Source organism: Taudactylus pleione, unplaced genomic scaffold (genome assembly GCF_031769625.1).
Source record: "Taudactylus pleione unplaced genomic scaffold, aTauple2 ptg000559l, whole genome shotgun sequence".
Classification (NCBI taxonomy): domain Eukaryota; kingdom Metazoa; phylum Chordata; class Amphibia; order Anura; family Myobatrachidae; genus Taudactylus; species Taudactylus pleione.
The window spans coordinates 724113-736622 of NW_028284961.1; the positions used below are offsets into that span (position 1 = coordinate 724113).

The 12510-nt window shown below is 41.4% G+C and overlaps 1 protein-coding gene across 2 annotated transcripts in view; it reads left to right on the forward strand.

Annotated features, from left to right (window-relative positions):
- LOC148481838 (uncharacterized) overlaps nt 1-12510 on the forward strand; it is a 118521-nt gene continuing 106011 nt past the window's right edge. For both annotated transcript variants that reach the window (XM_088452930.1, XM_088452931.1), the window contains exon 1: nt 1-93. In XM_088452930.1, the coding sequence (XP_088309056.1) occupies nt 19-93 (75 nt within the window). In that variant the 5' untranslated portion in view covers nt 1-18. The remainder of the gene's footprint in view (nt 94-12510) is intronic.

A 12510-nucleotide genomic window follows, 5' to 3' on the forward strand; every position in this document is an offset into this window, starting at 1 on the left:
ACATGCATACAACTTTCCATGAAATATTTCAAAACAGATTTTATCTTCACTCACCAACCTGATGAGCTTTGCACTGTTGAGTCCACTATGCAGGTGCAGTAAACATCCATATTTCCATTAGCTGCTGTAATCCACTTTCTGTGCAGATCTTGCGTAGACCTGTGTGCGTAGAATCTTTATCCCTGCATTCTCCACCATTTGTGATACTTGGGGTAATTAGCTTGGTAGACTAGTGTCAGTGGTGCAGTGATTAGGTGCAGAATCAGACGCCACACATGGCATTCTAGTAAAACAAATGAACATGGTGCTTTACTTCCAGCATAATCAGGAAACATACAGAAAATAATAAACACCTAGCCCTTTCATAGGGCACTAGCTCACTTCTTGAATCCTCTCTACAGAAGCAGCTACTCTGCATGAAAGTCTCTTACAATCTCTGAGTTTGGTGGTCCTTCCTGCCACATGCAGGACTGGACACTGGCCTCCTGGCCTGGTATAGCTTCCTTAGCTTGTCAGCTGCCACCTCTCACAGTCTGGCCTGCTTCATTGCAGACACCATAGCTCAGTCCCAGAGTTGGATAGCCTTCCCTGTATCTCACAGGCCTAGGCTCAGGCCTCCTGGCCCTCACTGGCTTGCTAGCACAGTGAGCTCTGTCTGACTGGTCTGCCTCAGTCCTCCCTGGACTGAGTTCACTTGGCAGCCCTTACACCTCTTACCAGAATCCTTTTCTTCTCTGTGTGGGCGGATCTCTCCTGCCCCACACAGAATCTGCTGCTCACCAGCACCATCTCTGGTGATACTGCCACAATATATATATATATAGATATATATATATATATATTTTGGATTGACAGACCCTCCAACATGACCTGTTCCATTAGGTACAAGATGCTCTGCTCCTGGACTTCCTTCTTAATTTATGATTGCAGCCACTTGTGTTGAAACACCTGTCTCAGACGGTGTAATGGTAGCATTACTGCCTCACAGCACTGAGGTCGTTGGTTCGATACCCACTACGGCCCTAACTGTGTGGAGTTTGTATATTCTCCCTGTGCTTGCGTGGGTTTCCCCCGGGTACTCTGGTTTCCTCCCACACTCCAAAAATATACTGGTAGGTTAATTGGCTCCTAACAAAATTACCCCTAGTGTGTATGTGTGTGTGTGTGATAGGGAATATAGAGTGTAAGCTCCACTGGGGCAGGGACTGATGTGAATGGCCAAAATATTCTCTGTAAAGCGCTGCGGAATATGTGTGCGCTATATAAATAACTGGTAATAATAATAATAATAATAATAATAATCTATTACCCAGTTCAACACAGGTGGCTGCAATCATTATTTAGGTGGGAAGTCCAGGAGTAGAGCATTTTGTACCTGATGGAAGGGGTCATGTCAGAGGGTAGAAATTAATTCAGTGCTGCTGCTACAAGCCCTGCTGTGTAAAATATTGTGTCTGCCTCTAATTCTGCAAATACCCTGACCCTTTAATGTATTTGTACCTACTCCAGCCGATGTCCTGTGATCACCCATGTATTGTATAAGCCCCTACTGCCTGACCTTAAGACCTGGTGGCCTCCTAAGTAGCAGTGAGATATGCAACTCTATCTGAATATCGGGTTGTTGTTTTAGGCAGAAGTTCTTAGTAGGAGGCTCTAGGAGTCTTATACATATACAGAGGTGTTTCATAACACACAGTCTGTACAGAATTTTTTATTTACTAATAATAAAAAGAATTTTAGTAAGCAGCCACGGGATGCATCAAAAGACTTCCCTCTTCCTCTATCCAGTGTCAGAGTGTCTGTGATCTGCACGCTGCAGCAGGCGCTCAGTGATCAGTTTAAAGCACTAACTGCCGCTAACAAGCCTGCAGATCTGTAATTCAGGCCTTAGCTCAGAAAACTGAGCGGGAAAACCGCCCCACTATTTGCGTCCCTGGTCAACACAGCTCTGCTCCCATAAGCCATGCTGACCTGGAAAAAAGTCAATGTGCAGCCTCAGTCCCCCGGTACCTATTCTCCCCATCTCTCCGGCCTGCTGTCAGATCAGTTACTAAGGATAGCAGGATACTGGCCCAAAAGTGTTAAAAATGGGGCCGGCTTGGCCCATCCTGCCCCCTGTCCAGCCCGACCCTGTGCAGAGCTGGCTACTAGATGGGATACAAGGGAGACGTGCTGTCCACTCGTCATGTCGCTTAGTCAGGGCTCCTCTATTTGTGCGTGAAATGTCATACTCTCGTCGCACGTACCACTCTGCCAGAAGCAGTGATAACTCTGGATTCTGGAGCCGGCACCTGGCAATCTGTCATTGATTAGACAGATGCCGATATCAGACTCCAGATGCAGCAAGCGCCCTCTAATCTGTTTGGTGCCCAGAGCTCACGCTCAACCGGGACCACCCTCCCTACACCCCTACAGGGCTGTGCAGCCTATTGGCCTAAAGCGCTTACCCTGACTGTCTGCTACTGCTGCTCCTTTTAAATGTTTGGGGAAAGCGAAATACCCCTTCCACCGCCCGTTTCAAAGCCCAAGACAGCTGTAATGATACTGGATTTAAACCTCTATATGCTCCTGCCTATACCTTCTAAATCTTGCCTATACCTTCTAAGATTGATGCTATTTGCGTACACATCCATACAGTAAAATAAAAGCCTTCAGACATTGAGAAATGTGTTTCCAATGCACAAAGGTTATTTTTCAAAATAAAAACAGTAGGTTACATGCTGTGATCTAAAGACAATTTAGCGCAAAGAAATCACCGGCATCAACAAGAAACCTCCAGCATCAGCATCAGCAAGAAGACTCCAGATTGGAGTCTGTACGCACATTTATACCCTTACAGGGATAAGCTACACAATAGAAAAGTTTGGCATAGTTCCATTGGTTCCCAGTATGCGTGCATCTGTTACAGGACATTTAACAGGTTGATTCAAATGGACACAGATCAGCCTCCAACAGCCTTTTGTCTCCTTTTTCCCGCCGCATGCAAATCTAAGCTGCTAACATTACAGAGTACATTTTAGTGTTTTAACCCTCTACAGACCATAAGTTGAGAATGCATGTTGCGATCTCACCGATGATACTGGAAAGCTGTTGAGACAGAGTAGATCAGTACAACACTAAACACGGTTTACTTATCATGTACCAATCCTTAGATATCAAAATAGTCTTTATTTCACAACATTAGTAATAAATGAATAACCCTTGAATATTACACTTTGGAGCTATGGAACCTTTTATGTGAGTGTGCATTGTGTAAGTCTATCGATGATGGGTAACATATATATATATATATATATATATATATATATATACATATATATATATATATATACATACACATACCATACCCTTCCAACACATGTTTATTTTTTAAACTACTATGCAAGGGTTATGAGCAGTGAGCTTCACACTCAAACAGGGTGGAGACCCCCAACTGAATGCTGGTGCCATCCTGTCTGACAGTGAATTCAAAAGTTCTCTTCTGCCTATTTTAGGATACCTGTGTCAGTTCTTTTCAAGCAGATTTTTTACCATTGTTCATTCAGACAAATTCAATTGTGCAGATCAGTGTCTGGGTCATATTTCAATTGCCACAGCTACACCTGTCCACATGTGGGTTCTCTCCATTTACATGCAAAAACACCCACAGTATCCTGGTGTATTGTTTTTCTAATTACTTTTCTCAGGGAGCTGTTTTACTAAACTCTGCGTGAATACTGTGCTTGTTATGGTATTTTTTTTTATGCAAGGTTGTTCTAAGATACATCAGGGTATGGTTTCTGAAAGGATTATTAAAACATTGCCATATGTACTGAGCTTGTGAGTTGTAACTTAAAATGGTGCTAGGCAGCCATTCGCAAAATGGCATTGTGCAAATCTCATTTTTAAGATGGAGTCTTGTCGCCATTCGCAAGATGGCGTCGATCCAAGCCAATTTTACACTGATTCTGTCTCAGCCACTAAACCAGTTTCGACAGCTGCAATAATGTAAATGATGTTTAGTATTACCACTGCTGGTTGGTTGGTGTCAGGGTGGTCGTACAAAACACAATTCCCTGCCAGAAAATGCAACAGGTGGCTCTTTTGCCAAACACTGGCTAATCCAGCCTTAATTATTAACCTGAATGCAATAAACATATAAACAATTGTATTGATCCATGTAGGAGAAAGGTTAGCTGTTTATGTGTCTGTGGTTATGTACTGAGCGCACTGACCTAGCCCCACCCATGTTATATGATCAGGGAGATAAGATAATGGGTGACCAGCTTCACTCTATTCTTGTTCCTTAACATAAAGATACTGTAACATTACATTTGAAAATACTGTATTCCAGAATTATTCAGTCACAAATGTGAAGCTTATAACTAGATATTTTAGACTGAATAATAATAATAATAATATTTTTTATTATTATTATTATTATTATTATTATTATTTTCTTTAAATAGCATCAATAGATTCCATGGGGTAAACTTAGGTTGATTTTAATCGATTAAAAATTGATCTAAATCTATTAACATTGATGTTGTTTTTACAGGGCTAAATCACACATTTATTAACACTTAAAAATTGGTATAAAAAAAATCTCTCAGTAAATGTGTGATTTAGCCCCTGAAACACAACATCGATGATAGATTTAGATTGATTTTTAATTGATAGAATCGACCTTTAGTAAATGTTCTCTCTAGGCTCTAAAGAAACAGCTAAATAATTCAGCTTCTGCTGACTGGGGGCTGCCATATCTGATAACTCATATCTGATATCTTTACCCATTTTACCTTATGATGTTTATAAACACCATTCTGTATACACTGGAGCAACATTGCATGTTACTGGTGATCCAATCTATTAATGGCCTTTTGATTTGCATGCTAGCAATCAAGTCTTAGGGCCATGTTTGTAGTGGTGGCATACCAGAGTAGTTACCTGATAATAGACCGGTGACTTTCTGCTAAGTAATCTACTGTCTCCACCCAAGCTTACCCATAGTGAAGCACCAGGAATGGCTTGGTTTATTCCCCCATTGAGAATAAAGATACTGAGATACCTGCTGTGGTCCCCTGTTTTCAATCGCACAAACAATCCCCAAAGGTTTCTGTAGGGGCTTCTATTTGTGAGATTTACCCTTAGCTATTGCATCTTCAGATGGTGCTAGTCATTGTAGTGTTTGTGTAATATTCTGCACAAATTATCACAGTAGCACAGTCGGCCCCAAAACCAGGAAGTTAAGTGACCACTTTAGAGATCACTTTTCTTCTCACGAATGTCATCGATGAGCTCCAATAGTTGGGTGTGTTTTTTCATACATTTCGGCAACTAAAACCTGACAATTTAAAAAATATGCCCCCTAGAGTTGGGAGTAAATCCAGCTAATGGGGCACATTTACAGCTGGACTAGTCATGCTGTAAAGCAAATGGTAAAATTAAGCAAAATTATGTTGGTATATGGAGCGCACTACTGTGCTTCCTCCATGATTCTCCATATATGAACAATCTATCCTTTACCAAGATGTCCACTGTTAGGTAGTCTGCACATGCATGGTGTCATTTTGGGTCACCGTTTTTAAGTGCCACAGTACTATACAGAAATATAGTACTTAGCTCCATGGGGGACATGTTATACAGTGCATCATTTTTTCCACATTTTGTTATGTTACAGCCTTATTCCAAAATGGAATAAATTAATTTGCATCCTCAAAATTCTACACACAATACCCCATAATGGCAACGTGTAAAAAGTTTTTTTGAGATTTTTGCAAATTTAATAAAAAAAAGAAAACTAAGAAATCACATGTACATAAGTATTCACAGCCTTTGCCATGAAGCTCAAACTTGAGCTCAGGTGTATCCTGTTTCCACTAATCTACTTTGAGATGTTCCTACAGCTTAATTGGAGTCTACCTGTGGTAAATTCAGTAGTTTGGACATAATTTGAAAGGCATACACCTGTACACCTGTCTATATAAGATCCCACACTTGACAGTGCATGTCAGAAAACAAACCAAGCATGAAGTGCAAGGTATTGTCTATAGACCTCCGAGTCATCACTAGGCCAATACCATCCCTACAGTGAAGCATGGTGTTGGTAGAATCATGCTGTGGGGATGTTTTTCAGTGGCAGGAACTGGGAGATTAGTCAGGACCAAGGGAAAGATGAATTCAGCAATGCACAGAGACATCCTGGATGAAAACCTGCCCCAGAGCGCTCTTCACCTCAGACTGGGGAGATGGTTCATCTTTCAGCAGGACAATGACCCTAAGTACACAGCCAAGATATCAAAGGAGTGGCTTCAGGACAATTCTGTGAATGTCCTTGAGTGGCCCAGCCAGAGCCCAGCCTTGAATCCGATTGAACATCTCTGGAGAGATCTGAAAATGTCTGTGCACCGACGCTTCCCATCCAACATGATGGAGCTTGAGAGGTACTGCAAAGAGGATTGGGCGAAACTGCCCAAAGATAGGTGTGCCAAACTTGTGGCATCATATTCAAAAAGATTTGAGGCTGTAATTGCTGCCAAAGGTGCATCAACAAAGTATCGAGCAAAGGCTGTGACTACTTCTGTACATGTCATATCTTAGTTTTTTTTACATTAAATTAGCAAAACTCTCAAATAAACTTTTACACAATGTCATTATGGGGTATTGGCCCTGATTCAGAGCCACTCGCTAGCGGCAGTACGCTCGTTCCGAGCGATGTTCGCACATCTGCGCATGCGTACGGTTTTTAGTACGCATGCGCGAACCAGTCAGTGCGGCTGAAAATCGTTTGTACACTATATAGCGAATGCCTGCTATTTTGAGTGACAGAATGAGGCGTATGTGGGTGGTAACAGGGGAAGGTGCTTGAAAACGGGGAGTGGAGATCAGAACGCAGGCGTGCTTAAAGGTCAAAACGGGCGTTTTATGGGTGTGCATAATTAATACAGCAGCGTCATTGACCACGTCACTGGGTTATTTTATAGTCAGAACTGCTCGCAAAATAGCGGTTGAAAAAACCAACCACAAGAATAGCGAGCAGTTCATATCCTGTTCGATGTACTCGATTAATCTATTAAATAGCGGACATGACGTATGGTGCGAGCGGCCAGGGGGCGTTTTTAACAAATAAACGAGCGTATGTTTTGCTCGCTCGTTCAGACTTAGAGGTGTGAACAGACTGCAATGTGCGAACGGATCATTTGAATAGCCACCCCTTGTTTTTGACTGAATTCCATTTTGGAATAAAGCTGTAACATAACAAAATGTGGAAAAAGTGAAGGGCTGTGAATACTTTCCAGATGCACTGTATCCCGCAATATCAACATCATACATGACCAGATGGTCCGCTTTATGCTCCACTCCATCTCTGCTCCTTGTTTATGCATCTGTGCGTATGGCTGTAGAAAACTGGTTCAAACTAATAAGCCCAAGCTCCTGGTTAAGTCTATCCGACTGGTGTGTCTACAACAATACTTGCTGCTGGTGACTAGTAACTGTGTATAGCACAAAAAGTACACACACATCAACAGGCTATGAACCTTGATGCCCCAGACGCCATTGACTACTGCATGTCAGAAAAGCTAAACAATGAAGCTGTTATGCCACATGGAAGTCTGCAATGGAAATGAATTTAAGCGTGAGATGCTGTGGAAGTTTTCTATTAACTACAGATGAGTAATTTGGTTTTGCTGAACACTGAACACACCCAAACTTTGGGGTACAGAGTCGAACTGAGTCCCAACTCGGATCACTTTTGGAGTTCCAAGCAGACCCAAGTCACAACTTGGGTCTTTCTCTAAGTTTGGAACTCTTATCTAAAAAATGGATGTTGCATGTTTGGATTCCATTTAAGTCTCTCCCTCGTGATTTCAGGTGTAGTGGTCAAAATTGACTGGAAATTAATGTTATTGATATTAATTATAATATAGGAACAAAAACAGGTCCAAATCACATGATTTTAGCTTTTTTTTGTTTTTTAATAAATCCCAAACTGAACCAATAAATTGAGGGTGATTTGTACAAAACCAAAACAAAAACACAGCTATTATTTAGAACCAAAACATGTGGGTCTCATTTCAACTATTAACCGGGACACCCAGACTCAGATTATATAGATAAAGTAATTGGAACCATAGGCTTAAGTGTTGAACAGCATGTTTATTCTATCATACATGGGAAGGTGTCAGCAGATGACTTGTGGACAGTTCTGTATTTGGTATATGGGGATAAGAGTCTCACAAAAAAAATTATTCTGAGGTGCATACTATATAATACTAAGATGAGTGAATACACAAGTATTAGTGACTACATTGATAAGATGATTTTTACATCTCAGCAATTAATATATGTAGGAATACAAGTTGATGACAAGGAGATTGATATGGTGATGCTAACATCTGAAATTGACTTCCTAGAGGTAGCTCTAGAAGCTAATACAGTCAGGCTATCAACAGAGATCATTAAGCAATACAGCAATCCACTCTAAAGATGCAAAGCCTATAAAATTCAAGTACAAGTGCTGTGTACAGTATGTCATAAGACAGTACATAAACAAACCATCTAAATGAAAATTGAAAAATGCTATACAGAAATAAATATCAGCTTCAAGCATCACAAACAGTCAGATAAGAGATTGTTGGTATATTGAGTCAGGTACCACAAGTCATTTTAGTTGCAATGAAGAGTGGTTCGCTACATTGAGCACATGCAATCACATAACAGACAAATAAATAGTAGATAAAGTACTTTTAGCTACAAAAGTTGGGACAATTACAACCTACCTGAGAATAGAGGGTGAAACATTAGTCACAGAAATCCAAAGATGTGCTATATATATATATTCCATATATTGGGAGAAACCTCATAGCCCTAAGTGTCCTAAAGCAGAAATAATTTAAAGTCCAGTTTGCAGAAGGAAATGTCATGTGAAACAAGAGAGGGACTGTAATAGCAACAGGTACCCAGTGCCAACAGCTCTATGTCCTTGACACAGTGGAGTGTTAGCCGATGATGATTTCTGACTCACAGACTATGAATATCTGGCACAGAAGATTAGGTCACCTTAGATATAACAGCATCCAGAAACTTCTTTACGGTATGGTTACAGAGATATCTGTGAACAGTGTGTGAGAGCTGTATAATAGGCAAGCAAGTCATTGCCCCTTCTTAAGATCAGCAAGCAGTGCAGAGGCACCCCTGGAATTAGTGCATACATATTTGTGTGGTTCAATGGAGGTGAAATTGATAAGTGGATACAGATATTTTATAACAATCATTGATGACTTCAGTAGAATGAAACCTGTTTCTTTCATCAAAGAAAAAAATTAAGTGATGAGCACAACTGCAAACTACAAGAGATAAGAAGAAACTCAAACTGGTCACAAATTGAAACTCTTGAGGTTTGACAATTGAGGAGAATATCTAATCATAGATGTTGAAACCTTTCTAAAGAAGCATTGATCATGAACTGACCATTGCATACATGCCAGAGCAGAATGGTTTAAGTGAACATACAAATTCCGCTATAGTGGAGAAAGCTTGATCTATGCTAAAAGATGCCAGCCTGAGCATGTGCTTTGGGGCAGAAGCCGTATCTACAGAAGTGTTTCTAAAGAATCATGCTCCCACCGTTGCTCTAAAAGCTAAAATACAGATGAAGGTGTAATCTGGAAGAAAGCCTCTCCATTTCATTTTTTCCATTCAATGTTTCTTTTTCCCCCTGGAATTAGCTCAAAATTCCCTGATAACTTTGCTTCCTGGCTCCTAATCTTCAAATGGGCTCTCAAGACCCCTTTCTTCCTCAAAGCTTTCCAACGCTCATCCTAACCCACTACTCCATGTTCCTTCCTCACAATCCAGCCCATCTGTGTCACCCCTGTTTGTCTGCCCCCTCCCCCTTGTAATGTAAGCTCTCACGAGCAGGGCCCTCTTCCCTCATGTGCTTCTCCTTCTCTTACTTATACTTTCATTTACAACAGCACCTAACACTTGGTTGCTGACACCATGCTGCTTATTTAAGTGTTATGCAGCAATGTTTATAAATCATGTATTTGTCCCCATTGTTTGTACTGTTAATAACTGTAATTCTGGTGTGCTCATTTGTTTATGTACTTTGTAAGGTGATGCGGAACCCTTGTGGCACCATATAAATAAAGGATAATAATAATAATAAAAACATACAACCCAATCCTTTTAATATACTACTAAATCAGGACTCCCTTTTATGATTCAATGTGGGTTGTATTTATGTATTTTCGTATTTCTAAGTGCCATCAAACTGGGAATTAAATTTATTCAGTTAGTATCGGATGCTGTACATAAGTTGTTGCACAATGCCTTTGGTTTGATTGGAGCCCCGGCTACTGATACTGTGCCTATTTTCTGCCGCTTGACATGTGGCTATCTCGAACACTGTTCATCAGCCCCAGCTAAGACCTCGTGATGTTGCCTCATGCAGTGTCTATCTCACTGGAACCCATTAGGACTTCAGTGTCACTGAGATCAATGCTTGTGTCCCACCACATGAAAACACAGCTGTCTCTAACCCTGCACCCTCGCTTCTGCCGGGATCTGTGTGCTTGGCTGTTGCTGTATGGTATCTCTCGCTGGAGCCCTAGCTTAGGCTCCAGTGTTGTGATCATCTGTGTCTGCTCCCCATCGCTCGAGTTCAGCTGGATCGTGGGTACAGTTATAGCATTCACTTATTTTCCAGTTAACACATTATATTCATAATTACATCGGCTGATACATTGTATTTTTTATCTCTTTCACATTATTTTCACATTGAAGGACACAGTAAGTCTAAGGGGCCTATGTATCAAAGTTGTGAGAGATAAAATAGTGATAGATAAAGTACTAACCAATCAGCTTCCAATTTACATTTTGCAGGCTGTGTTTCAAAAATGATAGTTAGGAGATGATTGGTTGGTGATTTCTTTGTTACAATTTTATTACTCTCTCAGCTTTGATACATAGGCCCATAAGTGCCTATGTGCATTTTCACCAGATGTCCGGCTTCTTCAGGGCAAGCTGAGCCACCCTCATTGCTGAGTTTAAAACCTCTGTTCCCTGGTAACCGTTGTTAGGGGGTGTGTCGGGGAAACCGGTCTGAAGAGTCAGAGATATGTATCTTTTTCTCCACTCCAGTAATCATTGTTGATACATTTATTCTGATTAAGAAGTTCTGAAACATGTTGATCCTATTATAAATGTTTCTTTTCTATGTAGGGAATATGTATAATAATTTGAATATAATTGATAATGATAAAATTATCGGTTGTCAAATTAAATCTTTCTTTCATGATAAGTACCAGTTCCCATGTGGGCTGTTCAGTGAGTCAGGAGCCAGAGCCAATCAGCGGTCGCTTTACAATTAGCGGCCGCTGATTGGGTGGCGACTCCTGACAGTTCTCACTGTCAGTCGGGAGCAGGTTAGTGCTGTAGGTGGTCACACACATACAGCGCTAACCTTAGAACATGGATTGGGTGCCATTTTTTTTTTAAAGACCCCCTGCTTCGGAGACCAGCACGATGAAGGAGGTGAGTATAGGATCTTTATTGCAGGTACTCCTTATGGGTTTCTACAATGGACAAGTGGATAGATCACCTGGCAGCAGGTAAGTATGTGTGAGTGGGTAGGTGTGTAATAAACTTTTACTTAATACGGTGTGTATCATATCTTTGTTTTACTATTTATTTTACAGTGGAGGTACGGGTGCCGGCCGCCTGCTGGTACTTGTAGTTCCACAAGTGCCAAAGGACAGGCACGCTGTCACCTATAGTTCCACTGTAAAATACAATAGTTTTCCAACGATTAAACACTTACCCCCGTACCCACAGCCCCCCCGCACGACGGAGCCGGCCCCGTCGTGCACATGCGCTGTGGACCACCATCGACCCAGTTGCGAGCCCTCAGCGCTTGCGACCGGTTCTGAATCAGGCCCTTTGTTTCAATCTGTCCAAGAGTTACCTGCTTTATCTAGAACCAGGATCTGACCATGTTATATGAGGGGCCGTAACATTAAAGATGATATGTTAAAAAAAGACATCACAGGCTATTCTACCCCTACTGTTACACACATTCTTCAGCGTAAAAATGCATTGGCTGCCTTACATATCATTATATTATTAGGGGTGACAGTGTTTTCATCCTTATTCGGGAAAAAAAATTTACAATTTTTCATGCCCTGACTTGCGGATCCATATTTGCGGTCTATTATTGTCTCACCCACAGGGCCGCCATCAGAAATTGTGGGGCCTGGAACTGACTAAATAGGCAGGGCCCCCAGGCCCCCATGCCCTCCCTTCCTCCCTGGGGCCCCATGTCCCTACCACGTTACATTTTTCCCTGGATTATGAAATCTTTACCAGTGCTCCTCTGCCTGGCTCTTTTTCCCACTTCCCTTTTCCCTGGTTTATTAAATTAAAGATTTACTGATTTGCTTCTTCTCCAGCAAACCCTGGAGCTCTCCTATCGCGCTGTGGCTCCTTCGACTACTCCCTTCTAGCGGCGCGCATGACGTAATGACGTCA